The sequence below is a fragment of the Tauraco erythrolophus genome, chromosome 6, assembly GCF_009769465.1.
Source record: "Tauraco erythrolophus isolate bTauEry1 chromosome 6, bTauEry1.pri, whole genome shotgun sequence".
NCBI classification, from domain to species: Eukaryota; Metazoa; Chordata; class Aves; order Musophagiformes; family Musophagidae; genus Tauraco; species Tauraco erythrolophus.
The window spans coordinates 6,862,996-6,889,914 of NC_141470.1; the positions used below are offsets into that span (position 1 = coordinate 6,862,996).

Genomic DNA, 26,919 nt, shown 5'->3' on the forward strand with positions numbered 1-26,919 from the left:
ATTATTTATGTTTTATTTTGCACAGTACAATTGCAGTGTTATCTTACAGTTTAACCTGGGCTTTGTATAGGATGTATTGTGTGCTGGTATGTATTTAATTTTAAAACGAAACAATGTAGTTGCTCTTTATTTTTATTTTATAATTTACCTACAGAAAAATTTTACCAAGGCAAAATTTTGCACAGGAGAGAAGGAAAAAAAAATCAAACAAAAAACCCACAAACAAAACAGAGGGCAGAATGCGGTTCACCATTTATCAGATTAATGCAAACAATACTTCTCATCTTCAGATCATTCGGATCTTTTGTTTAGAATTTGGTCCAAATTTACACTACAACAAAATAAAAATGCATTCTTCTTCAAGACTGGTTTGTTTCCTCTGGTGAAGGTAGTTTGTTAAGTGCTCCCACTTCTGCAAAAAGGAAAAAAAAAAATTAACACGTGTAAGTATGCATATTAATCTTAGCAATTAAATAATGAAATCAAATTTCAGTAGTATATTTTTATATTTTTCTTCTCTCAACTACAAGAGGCACATCCTTGAACTTTTCGTATCTTAATTTATAAACTATTGTTTTTTTCTTTTAAATGTTAATAGTATCTTCCTGTTATAAATTCATCTTTTTAGAAACAGCAGTGGCAGAATGACAATGAAATTATATCAGTTTTATTATGTCAATTGATATTGCTGGATCTCGGCATCTCAGAAGTTTTAATATCCAATTCTATGGGGTAGCCTGCCATCCCATCAATATGGGAAGCCTTTAAAGCTGAAGGGAGCAATTTTCAAGAGAGAGGGCTGAAGGCCACTTTTAGTTCTCTCCAAGATACTTCTTAGAAATTAAAATATTCACTTTATCTTGCAGATTGAAATGTATGTCTAATTGGAATAACCATTCCCTGAATCTGAATCCCATGAATGGGGATTTTCCCATTCATGGGATTAATTTTTTCATTTCCAAGGAACATATCTAAATCAATATATTTAATGTAATGAAGTTTCATTTGAGCAAAAATGTTAAAGCATCTCTACCATAATAAAGTATATTTTTCACCTCCTAAATCTACAGTTCTGTTTTGTGTAAGAGTTTGTACTAGTGCTTGCCAGTAAAGATTGTTAAGGGATAATATGATAACATTCTATGTCTTTTGAAACCTGGGAATACAAGAACTATCTCAGGGAAAAGTCTTTTTTTTTGATCTGGAGATTCCTTTCTTAATAAGGACAGATAATAATACCATCTTTTCTGAATAAAAACAGCTGGTTGTCATCACTATCCTAAACAAGGAATTGTTACTTAGAGTTTCAATACAGCCTTTTTTTGTCATTTGTCCCAAGGAACAAGTAATTTGTCTTTCTGTAAGATGCATTTTATTTTCTTACCTGACTATAGCAGCTCTTAGCCTACTCATTATGAGTGCATGCTGGAGCTCAACATGTTTCATGCCCTTTCTGTTGTGTCCAGTTGTTGGTTTTACTTCCTAAGTTCACATAGCACGGTAAAGACATGTTTAGGGCTCCTTCTTCACAGTGGCACCACCAAGAAGCTATTATTTTGTCCACAGTAAATATACATGCTAATAAGCTGCTTTAAATACATATTTGAATTACCTCAGGCCCTGAGCTGATTCAATAGACACTGAGTTGATATTTTCAATAGTGAGAATTATTTCACTTGGGTGGATGCAAATAATTTAGAAAGTGATGCCAAAGAGGTCTAGAATTTTGTTTCTTAGGTATGCAGAAAATGAACGGATCTCTTGAAAGTCTCTTTTAATAATGAAATAAAAATGCAAATGTAACACACAGTTCTTTGTTACTATTCCACAGCATACAGTTGCCATGAAATTGCTTATAATCTGTTGTAAATACAGGTGGGAATATAGAAGTCACAGATTTATTGAATTGTTTTCTTTCTGAGACAGGGAATTCCTCAAACATTTGCAGTAAAAATAAGAAGCAAAACTAATGAAAAGTCAGAAGCAGCTAGATTTCATTTTCACCTAATGCTATAATAAAGTTACTATTCATATAGAACCATCTGTAAGCTCAGTTTTACAATTATTGTCACAATTTTGAGACTCCAGAGTTTTCACGGGCAGCATTTTGAGCTCTTTGCCAACATTCAGCTTAGTGTTGTTGCGTAGAATACATGCAGAAAGGGAGATGTGTTTCTTTGGTCACTAACAAGTGTTTCAGAATTTCAACCAACTGTTCTTGGCATTAAGCTGAGACTCAAATCTGTAGCACACATTTATCCAAGGATAGTCCTGTCTTCTCAGTAAATTTCACATCAGGAAACATGAAAAATTAAAAAGGTATTCACTAACCTTTAAGATGCAAGTAAGTCAAAAATTCAATTACTGTGCGCACAATGTTTTCATCAGCCAGAGGTCTTCCAAGGTTCGCTGTAATACAAATTGGTTGTTACTTAATGTTAACATGATATAAAGATCTATTATATGTGACATTGTGGCTAGGTTTATGAGTACTTTGAAGAAAAGCTATCTGAAATTTCTTTAAAATTCTTAATAGAAAATCTCATTTCATGGAAGAGCAAAGCCACTATAAGGTAGGTAACTGCAGTTATCAGAATCAAAATTGCCCAGCTTTGTAAGCTATTGTGGCATAGAAGCTGTTTTGACACCTTTAATGGTCAAAGTCTTTAAGGCAGTATGAGTTCTGTTGCAGAAGAGAGTTATCCACTGTTCTCAACTCTCCCCTTTGTGTCCCCTAATCTGAGATTAAAGGGAAAGGTAAATTTAGCAAACAAATTCATCAGCTTTACAAAACAGTTAAAAGTTCTTCATGGAGTCTGATTTTGTTCCCAATGAGTTACTCAGGTGATATAGAAGTGTTTTGTAGCCCAAAATCTAGGCCTGGGACTTCACCAAAACCTCAGAAAGGTATGGTTTTGCACATGGATCTAATACAACATCCTCCTCTCTGATGTTGTGGGAGTAAGCCTTTTGATGCTTTTTAAATGGCCCAATTTATCAAGCTTCCTGGAACCTTGTTGTTGCACTTTGGGAGGTTGCAAAGTACGCTTCCTGTGTCTATTAAAATTTAAAAAAAAAATAAAAAAAGGAGACATCTTGCTTTTTGTCAACAGGATGAAGAATTGTTCTATATTAGAGAACAAATGGTAGATAATTTCCCTAAGATTTTTAGTTCTCTGCCTACAGAGCAGATGAGTACCAGTATCTGACTGATATTGTTACGTCACTGACAATACTGTCCCTTGTTGTTATCATAGAGGATGTGTTTAATCTCAGAAAATAGTCTGAAAGACTGACTTTGCAGCAGGTGGATGCTGAGGGAGTTCTGTGATGGAAGAAAAGATTTAGGCCTCTAGTGACATACAGATCATAAGGCAGACTGAGCTCTGCGGCACAAGTAAAAATTATTGATGGGGAGTTGTAAGGGACATGGAGGTTTCTGGTACAGAGAGAGTCAGAATTCAAGAATACATTTAAGAAATTTGCATCTAAAAGTCTTATATTCCAGTCTTTGAACTGACACGGAAATGTTATTACTTACACTAATAATACTTATATTATTAGAAGGTTTCCTTAATTTAATTTTTATTCCCACCTAACCTGTTATGGATACTTGTTATATTTAATTATTATTTTATTAGTAGTTTATTGACCCTGATTTTACTACCAATATGATATTTCTTGGATAAATATTTTTCTTTAGTGACTTGAACATATTGTATGTGTGTATTCCTGTACACTCTGCTATAGACCTTGATTCTGTATAGCCAGTTACTTGCAGACTCTAATGAAGAAACAGTTATGCTCTTGGAATGTAAAGATTTTCCTAACCATGCTTATAAATTTTCCCCCCTCCCTCCCCAGACCCAGTACTATGTCACTAATACAGCTTACAAGTTCTTCTCGGTTATCTGGAGAGCTTGTGAATTTTGCAGCATTTCTTCAAGGAGAGAAAGAGCAGTCTTTTGCATGAAAACTTTTACAGTAATAGTGTGTATGTATATTGCCATTTTAAGATACTTCAGCAAAATTTACCTAAAAAAAATCCCTCATTTTCAACTAAAATAAGAATTGTTACTACCTTTACATATTTTATATTTAAATCTCCTTTGGATAGAACCTCTATAATAAACTTCATCTTCAGTGAAAACTTTTGATGAGAGAAGAGCATCTAAAATGAGGTTCATAACAGAGGCAGTTATATAATTTTCGGGTCCCATCCAGCCAAGTTTGCTTGGGTTTACCTGTAATTGTGGAGGTGCAGCAGTACCTGGCCAAAGAGTTCCATAACTCTAACAATCATATTCTTGTAAAGAAGCTGGAAGTAGATCCACAAATGACATGTTGCAATGTGAGCTGCATTTTTAGATTACAAATGCCTTCCTTGCACATAATTTCTGACTGGCACAATATTAAATATTATTTTTACACCAGTGTTTGAGGAAGTAGGTTCTTCCTTTTTTTTTTTTTTCAACTTTTTTGTTAAAAACAGACAAAACACCAAAACAATCAACCAGAAAAGAACAAAACAAAACAACCACCACACAAGTAAAACCCTGCTGTGTATATACCAGAACTAAACTGGCAGTGACTCTGAGAATGTAGCAACTAAGAAATTACTGTTACTCTTCTGGACTTGTGCAAAGCATTTCGCACTATCCCACATGATGTCCTTGCCTCTGAATTGGAGAAACATATTTATGACAGATGACCATTCGGTAGATAAGGAATTGGCTGGATGGTCGCACTCAGAGAGTTGTGGTCAACGGCTCGATGCACAAGTGGAGACCAGTGATGAGTGGTGTTCCTCAGGGGTTGGTATTGAGGCCAGCACTGTTTAACATCTCTGTTGGCGACATGGACAGTGGGATCGAGTGCACCATCAGCAAGTTTGCAGATGACACCAAGCTGTGTGGTGTTGTGAACACTCTGGAGGGAAGGGATGCCATCCAGAGGGACCTTGACAGGCTGGAGAGGTGGGCCTGTGAGAACCTCATGAAGTTCAACAAGGCCAAGTGCAAGGTCTTGCACATGGATCAGGGCAATGCCAAGCACAAGTACAGTCTGGACAGAGAATGGATTGAAAGCAGCCCTGAGGAGAAGAACTTGGGCATGCTGATCAATGAGACGCTCAACATGAGCCGGCAATGTGCGCTTGCAGTCCAGAAAGCCAACCGTATCCTGGGCTGCATCCAAAGAAGTGTGGCCAGCAGATCGAGGGAGGTGATTCTGCCCCTCTAGTCTGCTCTCGTGAGACCCCACCTGGAATACTGCATTCAGCTCTAGAGTCCCTAACATAAAAAGGGCATAGAGCTGTCGGAGCAGGTCTCATAGCAGTCTTCCAGTACCTAAAGGGGGCCCACAAGAAAACCGGAGAGAAACTTTTTACAAGGGCACATACTGAGAGGACAAGGGGTATTTGCTTTAAACTGAAAGAGGGGAGATTTAGATTAGATCTAAGGAGGAAATTCTTCACTCTGAGGGTGGTGAAACACTGGAAGAGGTTGCCCAGAGAAATTGTGGATGTCTGATCCCTGGAAGTGTTCAAGGCCAGGTTGGATGAGGCTTTGAGCAACCTGATCCAGTGGAAGGTGTCCTTGCCTGTAGCAGAGGGGTTGGTACTAGATGATCTTTAAGGTCCCTTCCATTCCAAACCATTCTATGGTTCTATTTACAAAGTAATTATGTCTATGAAACTTTTAAGTAAGAACATTTCCTCTATTTATGAACTTATTTAGTATTAGCTAAATTCGCATTGTGCTGAGTGGATTTAAAACAGCCTGTGAGAGCTCTCGGACTGGGACTTTGTCTTCTCCCATTAGTGCAGTGATAAATGCAATATTACTCAAGTAAGTACTGCTTTCTTTGGTTGCAGTGAGGAGCTCTTTGACAGTCTAAAGATGAGATTCATCTCAGCTCACTTTAGATGTCTACAGCAAATTTAGCTTCTCCTCAGAAGAAAGAGACAGGTTTTTCTAGAAGTTTCTACATCTTATCTGAAGGAGGTGTTAAATCCTAAATGCACCAGCTTCTTTTCATAAAGGGAGTCTAAACATATATTGCAGAGGCCCAGCTTTGAATGATGACTCCAGAGCAAGGCTGCATCCTTTTCATTGCCATTTACTAAATTCTGATACATGCTAGCTCTAAACAGTGTTTACTTGACTTGGTTTTTGGCCAGATTCTAAAATACAGGAGATATTGTGAGTGTCAACATAGATTTTTTTTTTTTTTTTCAAATAGAGAAGACTCTTAGAACATAAACAGTACCATACAGTTCTGAAGTCTGGTTTCAGCTCTGGAGTATCAGAATGAAAAAAAAAATTGCCAGTTTCTATGGCTTTCCCTACTGAAAGATTCCTTTATGGGCTCACACCTTTGCTTTAAAAAATTAACTCTTGAGTGTCTAAGATGACATTTGAAATATTTATCTGAATATATGAAAAGAAAAAACTAGGTTTATTCAAAGTAGTATGATCTATTATACTTTAAAAGCAACATATAGTTATGGTACTTTTCCCTAGGCACCAAGATGTTTTAAACTATGACCATGTACAAAGAGCACACTGAATGGGCAAATTTCATTTTTCTTCCTTTCATATGTTTATTAGGATTTTTGTTGAAGTGCAGGAATTGCCTTGTATCTAGGTAGTTAGTTAACTCAGTAACAGTAAGTAAATTACTAAACATAAAAAACAAATCAACAATACTGGCTTTCAGAATTGAATTACCTGCTTTAATGTCCTCATCAGGCTGTATCTCACGTTTACCGGTGAAACCATGTTTGTCATTAAGAGATCTGTGGTTATCTACTGCATCTGATAAATAAATTAAAAATCAGAGGAGTTAATTGGCTTAACAACCTTTGCTATATTGTTGCTTTTCATGGATTTCAAAGAAAAGAACATGATGGGCACTTTTGATGTACAAAATGACAAAGAAGCAATTAATATGTCACTAAATAAAATAACCTTTCTTCTGAATTTGTGCTTATGATTTATGTCATTTACAGACCAGTCCTGTACTACGTACTTGCTGAAGCTATTACTGAATTCAGAGGAAGTTGTAAAAAAAATGTAAGTTTGCACATTCACATGTAATTTGGAAAGTTGTTTTTGCTACTCTTTCCCCTATTTTTAGAAAATGCTGCCAATGATTTTGCTTAAAAGAAAACTGCAGATAGTTTTCGAATGTTATTCATGTAAACTATCTTACATGCCCCTGGTGCCTCTTCTCTCCCCCTTGCAATGGACATTTCCTTTATCAGCAAAAGCTGATCAATACGACCTGCAACAAAGGATGATTCCTATTATTCAGTCTTGGATAAACGGCACTTTGACAAGCACATTTCCCCACAGTACCTTTGTCAATTTGGTTAGATTTGCTTCAGGGCAAATATACTTCCAGACATTTACAGAACCAGTTAATACATTGAAGATGCATTATTTATTTTTTAAGACATCCTTAAAGTTAGTCAAAAAGAGAGTCATAGTAAGTATCTGTAGTATTTGCCATGTATTACTGGGACTGAATATATAGGAACATTGGTAATGAATGATTTTACATTAACAAGAAATAATGGTAAAAGGGCAGACACTTGAGACGGCTTAGCATTGCATTTCACTTTTCTTATAATCTACATTTGTGATACTCCATCTTTGCAAACCAATGTGTTCCTGTATTTTAAACACCTTACACATAAAATATTTTTCACATAGTGAACTATTAATATTTAGTCATGAGTTTGCATGTTATTGTTTTAATTTGTTTTGCTTTAATTAGAAGAATAAAATTGTAGTATAATAAAGTCGGGTAGCAAAGCCATTTTCAGATAGATTTAAAGGTGAAATCTGAAATATATTGAGAAATGTCAAAACATCATATTTTGTCATTCTTCTCATGATGTCTAAGATGCTATAAGATTTTGTAACACTTTCGGGGGGAGAGGGGCAGTGAAGTATTTGTCATAGGAAAATTACAGTTCAGAAACACAAAGAGCGACCAAATGCACTTCTGCGTGTAAAGCCTCACAGCACAGTTCCACTTTAGAAAAGAATGGTTATGGTCTCAGACAACTCAATTCCACAATAGGCCTGTAGCAAATAGCTAAACAAGTATTCTCCCAAATGAGCTTTCTTCAGTCTTGCAGGTTTAGACAAAATTACTATATTCATCAGGAAAGCGATTAGCACACTACAGCAAGCTGTTTTACAAGAAAAAACTTCTGCATTTTGAAATAATGCAAAACAGAATATTTGACTCACGTGGCCCAAGGAGGTAACCAGCACTATTCAAAGTCCAGCCCCTTTTTTCTTTTGCCTTGAAGAGAAAAAAACAATTATGTTAATGCATGAACTACACAGTCCTTTCTGAAGGCAAAGCAACAGGACCCAAACATACATTCTCTTAGCAGAAAGTGTCCTCTGAGGACTTGGAATCAAGAAATATTGTAAAAAATAAAAGCCGATAATATTGAAACAAATAATAACAGTGAACTCTTGCCCCCTTCCCATCTAGGTCAATAGCTTTGCTATTTGCATCCATGTGGGGAAAAGATTTCACATCGTATAAATGAAACTGCAAATCACACTTTGGAGGCAGAAATTTCGACTTTATACTGCAAGTTTAAACTCCCTCTGATAATCAGCTTAACAAATAGCAATATTTTCTTTTAATTGTTTGGATTTATATGACAGCATCTTTATTTTAAAAAGCCCATGTGTACACTGCCTTTTCTGTATCAGATGGGCCATCCATTCAATTTTGATCTATAAACTAGACATTCTCTTTTCACTTTGGTCATATCGTTTGTTACAAAGGAGCTAGTATTCTAAGGCCCCAAATTCTCAACTAAAAAACTGTTTAGTGCCCAAAGTGCTTTTGAGTGCTGCAGCCTGTCCAGCCCTTATATCTAAATACAGTCTATATCATTGCAAAGTTTACTGTTACTTGCCAGCTGAGGCATGGATGCTGCCCAACAGATAGGACCTCCAACAGTGAAATTAGTACTTACTGAGAAAACCAGTCCAAACGTTTCTGACAGGGCGGCACAAAGGATTAAAGCCAGAAATAGGAAACTAGCGCACCTCTGCATCTGGAAAGAAACCGTACAAGGGTAAATGCTCCGATTACTGCTTTGCCTTCCAGTTACGGATCCCATAGGGCATGGGAGCATCCCCGCAGCGGGAGAGAAGCGCGGGTGAACCTTCTTACCGTGGGGCAGGGCGGCACCCGAATTCCTACTGGGAGAGAGGCCGAGGGATGGGAGGGAAGTAGCGTGAGCCAGGGCGCGGTGGCCTCTCCCTCGCAGCGCTTCCCCCGGTGCCGGCGGTGGGGCGGCTCGTCCCGCGGGTGCGGTGCTGCCGGCGGGCGCTCACTGCATGGCCGCAGCTGCGCGCCCGCCCGCTCCGCCCGCCGCTCTTATGGGCTGCGGGCGGGGGGGCAGAGCCGCCCGCCCCCTCTCCTCCGCCTCCCCGGGGTCATTTCCCCCCGCCAACCCGCCGCGTTAGGAAGGGCAAAAATTACGGCAATTCAATTAAAGGTATTTGGAAGCGCGGCGCAGGCTGCAGGAAGATGACAGCCAGGGCAATTACCTCTGATTACGGCGGGTCTGGGCGGGCTGGCGAGCGGCGAGAAGAGCTCTGGTCCGGGCAGCCTGGCCCGCGCCCGTCACCCGCTGCTTTTCACGGGGCTTGGCCAGCGATGCAGAATAAGGCGGCGTAAAGGGGATAGAAATCACTTTTCAGAGACTCAGGTACGGAAGCAGAGCTAGATACGAACATCTGGTTGTGATGCTGTCTAGCAACATGCACAGCGTTTGAGCTTTGTGTTTGGAATACTGAGGACTTCCCACCCTCCCTGCTCCACTTGTGATCCTTGGAGCTCAGCGTTTGGGCTTTGTGTTTGGAATACCGAGGACTTCCCACTCTTCCTGCTCCGCTTGTGGAGCTCCCCGTGGTCCAGACGACTCGTGGTCCCTTAAAATCCCTTTGACTCATGCCCTTTGCTGTAGCATCAGAGCAAAAGGAGCTGAATTAAAACTCTGTTGTTGTACTTCCTCGCTTCTTTGGATTTGAGATATGACTGTTTGGTTGGTTGGCGTTGGTTTGGGTTTTTTTGTGGGTTTTTTTTAAGGCTATGTGTAAAAGGCTAAGGATGTAGCTCTCCCCAGTGATTAGACTAGCCTGTTAATTTACAACCAGTGAAGTTTCACCAGTTTGCTTATCTTAGTTGTGGTTACAGCTGGCATCGGGATGTGCAAAATTGAATTACAAGGCAGAGATTCCAATATTAGTTCCCCTTTTTCCCCTGCCAAATTGTATTTGCTCTGCAACAGATTAGTTTATTCACTGCAAGTCCCTCAAATTGATCTTTCAGTAAGAAAAGCATCACAGATATTGCACAGAATAAGTATACTTCCAGTTCCTTTTTCTGAAGTTGCTTAAGAGTCTCTGCAAAATTTTACACAGCGTGTATGTGGAGCCGAGACAGCTATTAAACAATACAATACACCTACTGTTCACCAATTTAAAGGCAAACAACTTTTTTACTTCAGTGTAGCGTAATGTTCATAATCCAGGCTAAAAGCAGAAGCTGTGTCTTGTAGTTCTGGTTTCTACCCTTTTTGCCAGGAGCAGTAGGGTTATAATAGTCTAGCCATGTCATTCGATCTCTGATCTAAAACTGCTTGAATGAGGTTTATTTCACACAATTCTTAAATGCTGATGGACATAAATGGGAAGCTCAACTTCATAGATTTCATTTGATGCTTTTTATCATTTGCTGAGGATGTTCTGTCAGCCACTGCATGATCCTCACAGTTCAGACTAGATAGATCTGGAAAATAGCAATATAATTTTTGCAAAGTGATATTTTCCTTTACCTTATAAAAAACGCCCTTCTGACTGAAATGTCCTAGCTTTCGACAGTTAACTCCTCAAAAGTAATTTTTAAAACTTGAGGCTGCTCTGTGACACAAAATGTTTTCTTTGTGTTATTCAAATAAAACCGCAGAAGTTATATCAAAAGATGTCAAAATTTACATTCAAGCAATATTACAAAAATGGGTTAATTCTGTTGTCTTTGACTACAGTTTGCACTTCAGGTTCATGTAAAAAGTATTTGAAACAATGTGTTTTAACCTGTAATTTTTATTCCAATTTTTCATCACAATACTTGCATCTTCTTGTCAAATTACAGACGAAAATGATCTCTTCATCTCCACTAGAGTCAAATGCAAAAGAAAGCCTCTTTGTATGCTCAAAGGCTTGATCCATCACTTGCACATCATACTTTTTGTCTAAATCTATCTTCAGGTTAGTGTCAATTAAATAATTTCATCAGTCATTCCTAAAATTGATGTTCTCATTCCTTCAATTTTCCTTGTCAAGAATGCTACTAGTCTTTTTTTATTCTGTAGGACTTTTAAATCTCACTGCTCAGACAAAAGAATTAGAATTGGTCTGAATCCTGCCCTTTCTAGCTTAGCTTAAAAAATTGCCATCTCTGTGACTACATGGTTTATTTTTTTTATTGAGTTGAGCCTTCAACGTACTAATTCCTCCATTGATTCATTTGTTGTTTGGTTAATTGTAAAGGCTTAATGCAATTTGCAGTAGCTGTTAGGTTATGCCTCACCAGAGGTTCACCATCAGGCAAACTCACAATTAAACTCATCTAAAATTTACTCGAGTCAATAGAACAATAAGCATTGATAACCAAACTGTCTCTAATGTCTCTAAACTGATACATGAGAGACAGGATTAGCATTGGCTGTCTTACACAACATGTACTCTTTTCTGTAATCATAACTGCATTTCATAATAATTCAATGAAAACACAGGGGAGAATACTAGTATCAGCCAGAGTAAAAAGCTTTACATTTTTAAATAAATTATAATATGGATTAAACAAACGAGAGTATTGAAATGCTGGGCTTGGGGGAAAAGGTTAATTGTATTTGTGACACTGGAGATTTATTTTTGAGAACAAGTGGTAAATCCTAAGGATTCCACTGTGTTTAACGGTAAGATTTCTCTTATATCCAACTTATGAGGTAGGATGACCTGTTTTATTTTTGATTACCAAAAAACATCAGCCATCAAGAATGGCTACTTTATGCAATATTCATGAAAAACACTGAATGAAAGTAGATTTGGATTTTGCATAATATTTTGGAAGGGTCTGCAGTTGCAGTGGCTCCCTTCACTGTCAAGCTTACTGACAAATAATGAATGAAGCAGGAAAAAGTGTGTCTACTACTTCTATGTTCAAGTTGTATAGCCAGGTTTGATTTCAGCAACTCACCATGAATATTAAAATCAAGTATTAAAACCCACTGCATTCACAGATTGATGTCCATCTGCATGAAAAATGAGTGCGATTTTTTCCTGCTCCTCAGGTAACATCAAGTGTGAACATAGCATATAGGATGCTCCTCAAGTATGTACACAAAATCTCTAATATTCTATGAGCAATGGCAATGAATTGTAGGCTTGGGAGATAAGTTACCAGAAAAATTTGTCTCACATACACTGGAGTAATTCCAGTGAAACATTGACATTACAGAAGGTAAATGCTTTGTTGGGGGAGTGTCATAGAATCATAGAATGGCATAGGCTGGAAGGGACCTTAAAGATCATCTAATCCAACCTCCCTGTCACGGGCAGGGACGCCTCTCAACTAGACCAGGCTACTCAAGGCTCTGTCCAACCTGGCCTTGAACACCTCCAGGAAGGGGGCATCCACAGCTTCTCTGGACAATTTATTCCAAAGTCTTACCACCCTCGTACTGAAGAATTTCTTCCTAAGATCTAATTTAAATCTGTTCTCCTTCAACTTAAACCCATTTCTCCTTGTCCTATCAGTGGGCACTCTTGTAAAAAGTCCCTCCCCAGCCTTCCTGTAGGTTCCCTTCAGGTATTGGAAGGCAGCTATTAGGTCCCCCGAAGTCTTCTCTTTTCAAGGCTGAACAATCCCAGCTCCCGCAACCTGTCCTCGTAGCAGAGGTGCTCCAGCCCCTGGATCATCTTTGTGGCCCTCCTTTGAACATGCTCCAACAAATCTATGTCTCTCTTATGGTGGGGACACCAGAACTGGACACAGTATTCAAGGTGGGGTCTCACAAGAGCAGAGTAAAGGGGGAGAATCACCTCTCTTGACCTGCTGACCACACTTCTCTTGATACATCCCAGGATGCGGTTGGCCTTCTGGGCTGCATGAGCGCGCTGCTGGCTCATGTTGAGCTTCTCATCTATAAACACCCCCAAGTCCTTCTCTTCAGGGCTACTCTCAACCCACTCTGTGCCCAGTTTGTATTTGTGCCTAGGATTGGCCCGACCCAGGTGAAGGACCTTGCATTTTGACTTGTTGAAGCTCATGCAGTTAGCACTGGCCCATTTCTCAAGCCTATCAAGGTCCCTCTGGATGGCATCTCTTTCCTCAAGGGAGTCTACGGCACCACACAACTTGGTGTCATCGGCAAACCTACCGAGGGTGCACTCAATGCCGTCATCCATGTCGCTGACAAAGATGTTGAGCAGCACTGGCCCCAGAATAGACCCCTGAGGGACACTGCTTGACACTGGTCTCCATGTAGACATTGAGCCATTGACCACAACTCTTTGAGTGCGACCATCCAGCCAGTTCTTTATCCACCGAGTGGTCCATCTGTCAAATCCATGTCTCTCCATTTTAGAGACAAGGATGTCATGTGGGACAGTGTCAAATGTCTTGCACAAGTCCAGGAAAATGACATCCATTGCTTTACCCACGTCAACCAGCACTGTAGCTTTGTCGTAGAAGGCCACTAAATTACTCAGGCACGACTTGCCCCTAGTGAAGCCATGTTGGCTGTCACCAACCACTCGGTTATTTTTTATGTGTCTTAGTACAGCTACCAGGAGAATCTGTTCCACGATTTTACCTGGCACAGAGGTAAGGCTGACTGGTCTGTAGTTTTCCGGGTTGTCCTTGGTCCCTTTTTTAAAGATGGGGGTTATGTTCGTCCTTTTCCAATCTGTAGGAACCTCACCAGACTGCCAGAACCTCTCAAATATGATGGCTAGTGGCCTAGCAACTTCAGCCGCCAGTTCCTTCAGGACCCGTGGATGTATCTCATCAAGTCTTGTGCACCTTCAGGTTCTCTAGGTGTTCCCGGACCTGATTTACTCCTACCCTGGGTGGTTCTTCACTCTCCCAGACTCAGCCAACATCCTCTGTGATTTGGGTGGTGTGGTTCGAGCGGTTGCCAGTGAAGACTGAGGCAAAAAAGTTGTTGAATATTTCAGCCTTCTCCATGTCCTCAGTAACCAGGTCACCTGTATCCTTCCAGAGAGGCCCAACATTCTCTCTCGTTTTCGTTTTTTTCTCTCACATACCTATAAAATCCTTTTCTGCTATTTCTAACACAGCTGGCCAGATTTGACTCTGTCAGGGCCTTAGCTTTTCTAACCTGGTCTCTGAGTACACAAGCAACTTCCTTGTAATCATCCCAGGTTACCAGTCCCTGTTTCCATGCTTTGCGTATTCCCCTTTTGTATTTGATTTTAGCCAGGAGTTCTTTGTTTATCCATATAGGTCTCCTGGTGTTTTTGCCTGATTTCTTCCTTTTAGGGATGCAATGCCTTTGAACTTGGAGGAGATGATCCTTGAAAGCCAACCAGCAATCTTGGGCTCCCAGTCCCTCCAGGGCTTTATCCCATGGCACACTACCAAGGAGGTTCCTGAAACAGCGAAAGTCAGCTCTTCTGAAATCGAGGGTTTCAAGCTTGCTGAGCTTCCCCCTCTTAGCTGCCCTTAGGATCTCAAACTCCACCATCTCATGGTCACTGCAGCCAAGGCTACCCACGAGTTCAACATTACCTACCAGCCCTTCCCTATTGACGAGAACGAGGTCTAACATGGCACCTCTCCTCGTTGGTTCCTCTATCACTTGGATAAGGAAGTTATCATTAATGCATTCCAGGAATCCCCTGGATTGCTTGTTCCCCGCCGTGTTGTTTTTCCAACTGATATCAGGGTGGTTAAAATCCCCCATGAGGACCAAGGCTTGTGAACGAGCAGCAACTCCTATCTGCCTATGTAGGGCCTCATCCACTTGGTCCTCCTGATTGGGTGGTCTGTAGCACACTCCCACTGTAAAGTCTCCTACCCTTCCTTTCACCCTGGCCCACAGGCACTCGGTTCTATCATCATCACTTGCCAGGTGGAGCTCCATGCATTCTAGCCATTCATTGACATAGAGGGCAACACCTCCTCCTCATCTCCCCTGCCTGTCCTTCCTGAACAGTTTATATCCCTGTAGTCCAACACACCAATCGCAGGAGTCATTCCACCATGTCTCTGTGATGTTGATCAGGTCATAGCGCTGCAGGCTCACAAGCATCTCCAGCTCCTCTTTATTGCCCAGGCTGCGGGCATTCATATAGAGAGAGGCATTTGAGTTGGGTCCCTGATGAGGTGCTTGGAGCCCCCTGATGATGCTCAGATGTTTCCACAGTAACCAACCCCTCAACAACCCCTGTGCTCTGTCTGCAACCCGGCATGACACCTTGATCTCTTGCTAATTCACAAGACTGCGTGATCTTGCTAGTGCATTCCTCCCCCACAAGCACTGGCATACTGCATTCCGGCCCCCTTCCAGTGATCCTGATTTCACCCCCTGATTTCACTTTCATACCTAGTTTAAAGCTCTGTCTATGAGCCCTGCCAACTCCCTTCCCAAAACCTTCTCCCTCTGTGGGACAGGCTATTACCATGCCTTTCTAACAGACCTGGCCTCATGCAGATCCAGCCGCTGTCAAAAAACCCAAACCCCTGTCAGACACACCAGGCTCAGAGCCAGGTATTGATCTGCTGGTACTTCCTGCCTAATCCCTCATCTTTGCCCACAGCTGGAGGGATAGAGGAGACCACGACCTGTGCTCCTGATCCCTTGACCAGGCGCCCCAAGGCTCTGAAGTCCTTCTTCATTGTCCTTGGAGTGGTTCTTACTAATTCCTCACTGCCTACCTGAAACAACAAAAGGGGGTAATAGTCTGAGGGCCGTACTAGGGAAGGAAGCTTCTTCCTGACATCTTTAACTCTGACCCCCGGGAGGCAGCAGACCTCCCTGTGCAGTGGGTCCGGTCTGCATACCGAGCCTTCTGTTCCCTTAAGCACTGAGTCACCAATGACAATGACCCGTCTTTTATTCCTTACTGATGGGACTTTAATGCCGATGGCAGTCCGACTAGGCTTTTGTGACACCTCCAGGCAGGGAGAACCAACATCCTCACTGTTATCCAGTTCCCCTTGCAGAGCACTGTACCGGTTATGCAAGGACACCTGGGAGGGCGGGGGAATTGCCAGGCAGTTGCACTTGCCACGCCGAGCAGGGACCTTGTGCCATTGCCCCCTGTCCCCTAATTCCTCACACTCCCTAATCCCCTTTAACCTCTCCACTTCTTCTTTCAGCTCTGCCACAACCAGATTATGGAAGTTGTCAATTTCCCTCTCGCTTTCCCTAATTTTTCTTAACCTAGTCACCTCCTCCCTCAGCTCCAACACTTCATCCTGGAGCTGCGCCACCCGGTTTAGCAGGTCATCAACCTGCTCGCACCTCACACAGCCATCCTCAGGATGGCTCCCAGCTACCAGGGAAAAGCTATGACCTTCCTCACAGCCTGTGACCTGAACACCAATATCCCTTCGAGTGGGTGCAGAAAGCACAATTCTCCTCCTCCGGGAAGCCACCATGACTCTTGGATAAGGTGGAGCACATCAAATCCCGTCCAAGGAGCTGTAAGCAGCAGCACTTGCCCCCTCGTTAGGCTTGCTTGCCTTGTACTCGGTGGTACTATTTATAGCCCAGTGAGCCGCGGGCGTGCTGGCACCGCCCCGGCTCTCCCAGCAACCCGCCTACGCCTGCACCGCCCCCAACACCGGCAGTTCTGGTCCCGGCTAGAAAACGTTTCGAAAAAGCCCCAGAAAAGAGCTTTTCTTCGGCTTATTTTCTGCAGCAGCTCTCCCCAGTCCCAGTCTTAGCTGCTCTGAAATGGATCTCCACAGAAAAATCATCATCCAGCTAAACCGTCATCCGTCATCCATCATCATCCATCATCATCCAGAAAAGTCATCATCTAGCTAACAAGAAATGATTCTTTGCAGAAGTTTGAAGATGTCTGTCTTTGAATCTAATTCAATATTTACCAGCAGACCATTAACATGCAATGACACTAGTAGCTTGTGTTACTGTTTTTTCTGCATTGGAAACAATTTCAGATTTTTTGAGATCAGCGTTTTAATCCTGAATACAGAGATTTACCATAACTGAGGGTAGAGATCACAAATGCAAGGCTTTCTGTGGCTAAATCTAATTCCGAGTGGGAAAGGCAAAAATTTATTTCCAAGAGTCTGGACACTGACAGATCTGAATATCCAGAAGCAATGAGGCATGCTAGTTGCCAACATGGCTGTGAACTGGTTCACTGATTTAAAAGCTTAATGCTATTTTGGTGGTAAATGAGGACACTGTCACAGATCTTAAAGCTTATTCAGAGTTTTTCCTTCTGTTCAACAGCAGTACCCCATCCTTCAAAATTTGCATCTCAGCTGCTTGTTGTTAACCTAAGCAGAGATAAGTTGAAGATGACACTGATACCTGAAAAGGAAACTGAACTTTCCAAGACTTGTTTTAAAGTTTTAGAAAGCAGGTATTCTTTATTGCAGCGCTGGGTGCACGGGGGATTTCTCCTCCTAGCGTGCACACCGGCTTCTGGACAGAAAATTAGTTATACACTACAATCATGCATAATTCATAACATATTTACATATTCTTAAACAATTGGTTAATTTTCTCTCGCTTTTCATGTAAATCACTTCGCATGCTCAGTTTTCCTCCTCCGCCCCTTTCTTTTGGGTCTGGGGTGTAATTAGGGTAGGTGGTCCGTGAGTCGGTGGTCGCGATCTCCCCCTGCCGGAATTACCTTTTCCCCCAAGTCACTGCATGTTCACAGTTTAGAAAAACATGATAACAAAGTTTATGCAGTTTCTGCAGTTTCTGGGATGTTCCCTCCAAGGGCAGACAGTTCTTGATAAAGAGTCTCTGTTTTAATCATTGCTGGCAGCTTCAAGGATGAACGTCTTGTTAGTTTCTTTAGGTATGTGTAAATCACCTACTGCCGACTGAACCCTTCATGAAACTGCTACACAAAACTTTAACCCCTTTATTGTTGGGTAACAACACTTTGCATTTATCTGAAGATGACATAGAACTTCAATATGCAACTATCATTTTGAAAGTAGTTTGTTCTTTAAGTGTTCAAGAAACTTCTTGATTATTTTTTACCTCACATGTATGGAACTTGTTTCTTCTTTAATGGATGTAGAACAGAGAACATGGGGTTTGTTTTTTTAAAGAAGTAGTCATAAGAGAAAGGTCATTTTCTTCATCCTTCCAAAACCTTTGCTATTGTTTTCTTCCCATTTTCTCATTTTTTGTAATTTCTGTAATATGTAGGCAATTTTCACTGAGTGAATCCTTTGCCCATTTTACCACCTGCAGCTCAGTGTCAAATAGAACTAAATATTATAGATATTTAGTTTCGTTTAGATCTGAATGCAGGGTTACTTTCTGTTCTGAATTACGCTGATACCAACTAATAATTTCCTGTTATTGCATCAATCAGTGCACTACCAGAGCTATTATTCACACAACGTATATCATTGCAACAAAATTGTGAACTTCATGTCAGATTATTTTATATCTTTTAAAAATTATTCTTGATTCAAGGAGCACATTGATTTTAGTCTAATTGTGTGTAAAACAAAACAAAACCAGAATAAAAACTTCAGAGAAAAATTCTGAAAGTTAATTACTATACACGTCAATAGTATTGTTAGAAATAATAAAAAAACTCACTTAGTTTTGATTCCTGCTTCATAAAACTTACCGGAGAATAACGTAGCTGACCCATTTGGTTAAAATTAGCCAATAGGTTCAAATCTATCAAGGACAGATTGCTAGCCAGCACAATCACATACGTTTCATGTCTAAAGAAGTCAGACTAAACCAGAGGCTTGATGAGAGTTTATCTGAGAAAAGCACTAAGGATTTGAAATGTTCTAAGAAATACCATTTGCAAGGTTTCCAGTTCTGATAGTAGTGGATCAGTACAGATTGCTCACCCTACTTCCATTTCTAGTCTTTCGTATCTCCAGACCACTGCTCTTTGTGCAAACTGGCTACAGGCAGAACGTCCTTGAAATTCCAGGAGACCCACTGCTCCAGCAATTTTCTTCATAGGCCGAGGAAGATGATGACTTCAAAGCCACTGCCTCTTTCAGACGCAAATACAATATCTGAGCTCTGTAAGTGGCAACAGAGCTTGGCTCTCAGCTCCTGCTAAGGTTAGAGCTCAACTTTTTTGGAGGCAGCAACTCTGGCTGAGTTCTGCAACAGCTGGGGTCCTCTGTCTCAGAGGGCAGGTTCAGGACTTCTGGATGCAGAGGCTGCTTTCTCAAGTTCTGAATTTTGATACTTGCCTGAAGGAAGTTGGTTTTTGGCTTAAGTTTCCATTCAATTCCTTACCAATGACTTCCTCCTCCTTTGAACAGTAAATTCAGTGGAAGCTCACACCTACCAAAAACAGGAGAGCTGTTTCTGCTCCTGCAAGATCTCAGGAGGAATTACTACCTACCCACTGATAAGAAATTATGTGAAAAGCACCTGATGACAGCTATGTGTCTCCTGGTGAGCAGATTCTAAGGCAGCCAAAAGTTGATAAGCTTTTCTTATTCAGAGGCAACAGAGATTTGAAGTATTTTCTATGCTAAGGCACATGGAAAAAAAGGAGGTAATTGGTGACAGCCAACATGGCTTCATTAAGGGCAAATCGTTCCTGACAAACCTGGTGGCCTTCTATGATGAGGTTACAGCATTGGTGGATAAGGGAAGAGCAACTGACATCATCTACCTGGACTTGTGCAAAGCATTTGACACTATCCCACATGATGTCCTTGTCTCTAAATTGGAGAGACATGGATTTGACAGATAGATCTCTTGTTGGATAAGGATTTGGCTGGATGGTCGCACTCAAAGAGCTGTGGTCAACAGCTCAATGTCCAAATGGAGACCAGTGACAAGTGGTGTTCCTCCGGGGTCGGTATTGGGGCTGATGCTTTATAACATCTTTGTCAGTGACATGGACAGTGGGATTGAGAGCACCCTCAGCAAGTTTGCTGACAACACCAAGCTGTGTGGTGTGGTCAACTTGCTGGAGAGAAAGGATGCCATCCAGAGGGACCTTGACAGGCTGGATAGGTGGGCCTGCCTGTGAGAACCTCATGAAGTTCAACAAGGCCAAATGCAAGGTCCTGCACTTGAGTCAGGGCAATCCCAAGCACAAGTACAGTCTGGGCGGAGAATGGATTGAGAGCAGCCCTGACGAGAAGGACTTGGGGGTTCTTGCTGATGAAGATCTCAACATGAACCAGCAATGTGCACATGCAGTCCAGAAAGCCAACCGTATTCTGGGCTGCATCCAAAGCAGCGTGGCCAGCAGATCGAGGGAGGGAATTCTGCCCCTCTACTCTGCTCTTGTGAGACCCCACCTGCAGTACTGCATTCAGCGCTGGAGTCCCCAGCACAAGAAGGACATGGAGCTGCTGAGCGGGTCCAGAGGAGGCCACGAAGATGATCCAAGGGCTGGAGCACCTCTGCTATGAAGACAGGCTGAGAGAGTTGGGGTTGTTCTGCCTGGAGAAGAGAAGGTTCTGAGGAGATCTTAGAGGAGCTTTCCAGTACCTGAAGGAGGCCTACAGGAAAGCTGGAGAGGGACTTTTTACAAGGGTGTGTAGTGATAGGACAAGGGGTATTGGCTTTAAACTGAAAGAAGGGAGATTTAGATTAGATAAAAAGAGGAAATTGTTTCCAATGAGGGTGGTGGAACAATGGAACATGTTGTTCCAGTGTTCCAACATAGAAGTTGTGGCTGCCCCATGGAGTTGTTCAAGGCCGGGTTGGATGGGGCTTTGAGTAATATGATCTAGAGGAAATGTCCCTGCCTGTGTCAGGGAGTGTGAAACTAGATGATCTTTAAGGTCTCTTCCAACCCAAACCATTCGATGATTTTAAGATTCTATTTTGTCTTGGCCTCCTGCTCAGTGTGAAATCAAATACCTATTTTATTATTTCTCATTTTAATTACTGAGTGTACATATGTGAATAGCTCTGTACAGATGCATCATGCTATTTGATCTTTTTTTTTACATCAAATTAAATAATCTTTGTATATTTTGTCCTTTTTGATGTTAAAAAATCTGAAGACACACTGCTTTTACAAAACCTTGCCTAAGTTAAAAATAATATTTGTTCCATATTTGAATACAACATCATCATAACTCAATTGGAATTTCTGTAATGACTGTGAAAGCTCTTAAAATGTGCTATGAGGCATGACATGGAAGGTTCCTATTATTAATTTATAACTTTGCATTTAAATTAGAATGAAACCAGCATTCTGAAGATATCATTATTTTTGCATGGGACTTTAGTTCGGCATCACTGGATGAATGAAGTCTTCAAAATATAGATAATTACCACACGTTTTGTTAAACTGTATTTTAGAATGGAGATTAAAATAGATTAATCTAAACATTAGATTAGAGGGGAGCAGTTCCTGCAGAAAGGCACGCAGGAAGGGCTGCACACTCTGCTGGTTATTGGGCTGCTGCCTGCTCTGCTCATCCGTAGGCTTAGACTGCAGACCTAATGGTCACCCCAGCAAGCTGGTGGATGTGCAAGCCTACCCAGCAGCTTGAGGTCTCCAGGGAATTAGAAAGGGCTTATTAGGCAGTGCTTTGAAGTTGTCAGAAGCATGGTGGTCAAGGACTGCACTCTGCAGCAGACAGCAATCAACTACTTAGCCAGGCTAGCCTGGGATGAGTGGAAGCAGCCATCCAGATCAAGCTTCCTGTCAGGGAAGCTGCTGTCCAGGTGAAGGGCTGCAAATACTGCACTTCCTGTCCTAGTTGGAGAAGGGTGGAATCACAGAATCACAGAATGTTAGAGATTGGAAGGGACCTCAAAGGATCATCTAGTCCAATCTCCCTGCCGGAGCAGGACCACCTAGATCAGATCACACAAGAACGCGTCCAGGCGGGTTTTGAACATCTCCAGAGAAGGAGACTCCACAACCTCTCTGGGCAGCCTGTTCCAGTGTTCTGTTACCCTTACTGGGAAGAAGTTCTTCCTCATGTTTAAGCGGAACCTCCTATGTTCCAGCTTATATCCATTTCCCCTTGTCCTATCATTGGATGCCACTGAGAAGAGCCTGGCTCCATCCTCATGACAGTCACCCTTTACATATTTATAAACATTAATGAGATCCCCCCTCAGTCTCCTCTTCTCCAAGCTAAAGAGACCCAGCTCCCTCAGCCTTTCCTCATAAGGGAGATGCTCCACTCCCTTAATCATCTTTGTGGCCCTGCGCTGGACTCTCTCAAGCAGTTCCTTGTCCTTCTTGAACTGAGGGTCCCAGAAATGGACACAATATTCCAGATGCGGCCTCACCAGGGCAGAGTAGAGGGGGAGGAGAACCTCTCTCGACCTACTAACCACACCCCTTCTAATACACCCCAGGATGCCATGGGCCTTCTTGGCCACAAGGGCACATTGCTGGCTCATGGTCATCCTGCTGTCCACCAGGACCCCCAGGTCCCTTTCCTCTGTGCTGCTCCCCAACAGTTCAGTCCCCAGCTTGTACTGGTACATGGGGTTGTTCTTACCCAAATGCAAGACTCTACACTTGCCCTTGTATTTCATTAAATTTCTCCCCAGCCTGTCCAGGTCTCTCTGAATGGCAGCACAGCCTTGAGGTGTGTCAGCCACTCCTCCTAGTTTAGTGTCATCAGCAAACTTGCTGACCATGCACTCTATCCCCTCATCCAAGTCATCGATGACTATGTTCAACAATCCAGTACTGACCCTTGAGGGACTCCACTGGATACAGGCCTCCAACTGGACTCTGTCCCCTTGACCACTACTCTCTGGCTTCTATCCTTCAGCCAGTTCACAATCCACCTCACTACCCGATCATCCAGACCACACTTCCTCAGTTTAGCTGTGAAGATGCTGTGGGAGACTGTGTCAAATGCTTTACTGAAGTCAAGATAGAGCACATCCGGTACTCTACCATCATCTACCCACTGGGCAATGTCCTCATAAAAGGCTATCAGGTTTGTCAAGCATGACTTCCCCTTAGTGAAGCCGTGTCGACTGCCCCTAATGACCCTCTTATCCTTGATATGCCTAGAGACAGCACCAAGGATAAGTTGTTCCATTATCTTTCCAGGGATGGAGGTGAGGCTGACTGGTCTATAGTTACCTGGGTCTTCCTTCTTGCCCTTTTTGAAGACCGGAGTGACATTTGCTTTCCTCCAGTCCTCAGGCACCTCTCCTGTTCCCCATGATTTAGCGAAGATGATGGTGAGTGGCCTGGCAATGACATCCACCAGCTCCCTCAGCACCTGCGGGTGCATCCCATCAGGACCCATGTGTGGAGAAATCTTTTGGCTGCTGCAGCATCCTGTGAAGGTTCTTTCCCTATGCAGGCCAACTAAGAAACATCTGTGGCTCGTTACACTGGGAAAGTTGCCTTGAAACAGGTGCTGTAGCATTCAGCCAATCACTCTGGGAGATGGATGGTCAAGTGACCAATAGCCTTGACCCATCTAGCAAACCATGTGACTCCTGACTATTTAAGGCCGGGCGTTTACTCCTAAGGGTGAGGCATTTCCTCCTGAGCCTTGGAGGAGTGTGGGCCTTCCTTAGAGTAGAGCCTGAAGCCTTTGCATTAGAACATTGGTCTTCTTGGAGCCACCTGAAGCCTTCCAGCTGCAACACCCATGGACTTATGGATTGCTAGGTTGCTTAATTGGTCCCTAACCAAGTCCTCATCAACCAGGGTAGACTCCTCCTCTATCCTGACTTCCTCAGGAGCCTCAGGGTTCCAAGGCTCATCAGGATAGCCTCCAGCAGTATAGACTGAGGCAAAGAAGGCATTCAGTAACTCTGTCTTCTTCTTATCCTCTGTCACCAGGGCACCCTCCTCATTCACCAGTGGGCCTACATTGCCTCTACTGTTAGTTTTATCTGCAATGTATTTGAAGAAGCCCTTTCTGTTGTCCTTGACCTTTCTTGCAAGGTTTAATTCCAAGGAGGTCTTAGCTTTCCTAGTTGCCCCCCTACATCCTCCGACAGCAGACCTATATTCCTCCCAAGTGGCCTGCCCCTCCTTCCATGATCTGTACACTCTCTTTTTCCACTTGAGTTTGCCTAACGGTTCCCCATTTAACCATGCAGGTCTCTTGGTGCCCTTTCTTGACTTCCTACCTGTTGGGATGCACTGGTCTTGAGCTCGGAAGAAGAGGTCCTTGAAAGCTAACCAACTATCTTGGGCCCCTTTACCTTCCAGTACTCTGTCTCATGGGATTTCTCCTAGCATTTGAAAAGATCAAAGTTGGCCCTACTGAAGTCCAGGGTTCTAGTTCTGCTAGGTGTTCTCCTCCTGCCACATGAGATCCTGAACTCCACCATTTCATGGTCACTACAACCAAGGCTACCCTCGACCTTCAGCGCTTCAACCAGACCCTCCTTATTAGTGAGAATAAGATCCAGCAGCGCTCCTCTCCTAGTAGGCTCATCCACCATTTGCATCAGGAAGTTATCATCAATGCACTGAAGGAACCTCCTGGACTGTGGCTGGCTGGCTGAGTAGGCCTTCCAGCAGATATCAGGGTAGTTGAAGTCCCCCATGACAACCAGGGCCTGCATTTGCGAGACCGCTGTCAGCTGCCTGTAGAAGGCCTCATCAACCTCCTCATCCTGATCCGGTGGTCTGTAATAGACACCAATAACAGTATCACACATGCCAGATTGTCCTTTAATTCACACCCACAAGCTCTGAACTTGCTCCTGATCCGCTCCTGGACAGAACTCAAGGCACCCTAGTTGCTCCCTCATGTAAAGAGCAACTCTACCACCTCGCCTTGCTGGCCTGTCTTTCCTGAAGACGATATAGCCATCCATGACCACATTCCAGTCATGCAAGCTGTCCTACCAAGTCTCAGTAATTGCTACCAGATCATAACCCCCTGATCGAACACAGATTTCTAACTCCTCCTGTTTGTTCCCCATGCTGCGTGCATTGGCGTACAGGCATTTCAGAGAGCCAGCTGAGCACGCCAATTTCACCCTAGTGGGGTGGGAGGCCTTATTCCCTGGGCCTAGTTTACTGAGCCTAGTTATATCCCCCTCCCTCTTCCAACCTAGTTTAAAGCCCTCTCGATGAGTCCTGCCAGCTCATGAGCAAGAATCCTTTTCCCCTTTTGAGACAGCTGAAATCCATCATTTGCCATCAGACCCGGTTCTGTGAAAGCCTCCCCATGATCAAAGAAACCAAAATTATGTCAGTGGTGCCAGCTTCTGAGCCATCTGTTAATCAGGTGTGTTTTCCTGTTCCTGTCTGTATTCTTTCCTGCCACTGAAGGGATTGAGGAAAACACTACCTGCACTCCTGACCCTTCAACCAATCGCCCCAATGCCCTGAAGTCCCTTTTGATGTTTTTTGGACCTCTTTCTGTTACCTCATCAGTTCCGATCTGCATGACCAGTAATGGATAATAATCAGAGGGCTGTATCAGACCAGGGAGTTTCCTAGTGACATCCCTGACCCGGGCCCCAGGGAGGCAGCAGACTTCCCTGTGGGTTGGGGCCGGTTGACATATTGGCCCCTCTGTTCCCTTCAGAAGGGAATCACCTATGACAGTTACCCTCCTTTTTTTAATAGAGGCAGTCAAAATGCTTGGGGCAGACTGTCTCACCTTAGGCAACCCCCTGGGTGGGCCCTCGTCTATATTTTCCTCTTCTGATAAGGTTTTAATGCCGATGGCAGTCCGACTAGGCTTTTGTGACACCTCCAGGCAGGGAGAACCAACATCCTCACTGTTATCCAGTTCCCCTTGCAGAGCACTGTACCGGTTATGCAAGGACACCTGGGAGGGCGGGGGAATTGCCAGGCAGTTGCACTTGCCACGCCGAGCAGGGACCTTGTGCCATTGCCCCCTGTCCCCTAATTCCTCACACTCCCTAATCCCCTTTAACCTCTCCACTTCTTCTTTCAGCTCTGCCACAACCAGATTATGGAAGTTGTCAATTTCCCTCTCGCTTTCCCTAATTTTTCTTAACCTAGTCACCTCCTCCCTCAGCTCCAACACTTCATCCTGGAGCTGCGCCACCCGGTTTAGCAGGTCATCAACCTGCTCGCACCTCACACAGCCATCCTCAGGATGGCTCCCAGCTACCAGGGAAAAGCTATGACCTTCCTCACAGCCTGTGACCTGAACACCAATATCCCTTCGAGTGGGTGCAGAAAGCACAATTCTCCTCCTCCGGGAAGCCACCATGACTCTTGGATAAGGTGGAGCACATCAAATCCCGTCCAAGGAGCTGTAAGCAGCAGCACTTGCCCCCTCGTTGGACAGGAACAAACAATAGGCTTGATTGCCTCGTTCCGACTAGTCATTGCCCTCCCTGAGGCGATTTATAGCCCAGTGAGCCACGGGTGTGCTGGCTCCACCCCGGGTGGAAGCACAAGCTGTACTCTGTCGGAGTCACTCAGGCAGTGGGTGAAGGATCCGCAGGAGAAATTTAAGAGGTCATGATGAACAACAAATAGATTATTATTCAAGACTTTGCAAGAAGAAATACTAGTGCCTTGTGACACTGACCTCTAAGGACTACTAGACAAAGAGTTTCAACAGCAAACAGACAGTAGCTTGGAGAACGAGGCACAATGGTCTTTGGTGACTCCTGGGAACACTCTATCACTTCACTCTCCTTCCTTGCATGTACCAACCAGCATCAGATATGAAGCCTTG

General features: G+C 43.0%; 1 protein-coding gene across 3 annotated transcripts; it reads right to left on the bottom strand.

The window, feature by feature from the left end:
• Positions 1-359: 359 nt before the first annotated feature.
• On the bottom strand, positions 360-9,094 carry GAL (galanin and GMAP prepropeptide). Of its 3 annotated transcripts, XM_009990920.1 has the most exons (6): positions 9,014-9,094; positions 8,265-8,319; positions 7,216-7,287; positions 6,732-6,818; positions 2,332-2,409; positions 360-412 (listed from the first exon to the last, which is right to left on the bottom strand). In XM_009990920.1, the coding sequence occupies exons 1-6, from the start codon at positions 9,092-9,094 to the stop codon at positions 360-362; spliced, it is 426 nt and encodes a 141-aa protein (XP_009989222.1). The 3 variants fall into 3 exon arrangements, with proteins under 3 accessions (XP_009989222.1, XP_009989223.1, XP_086469938.1); XM_009990921.2 differs by lacking the exon at positions 7,216-7,287; XM_086613812.1 differs by lacking the exon at positions 7,216-7,287 and having other exon boundaries at positions 6,711-6,818.
• Positions 9,095-26,919: the final 17,825 nt, after the last annotated feature.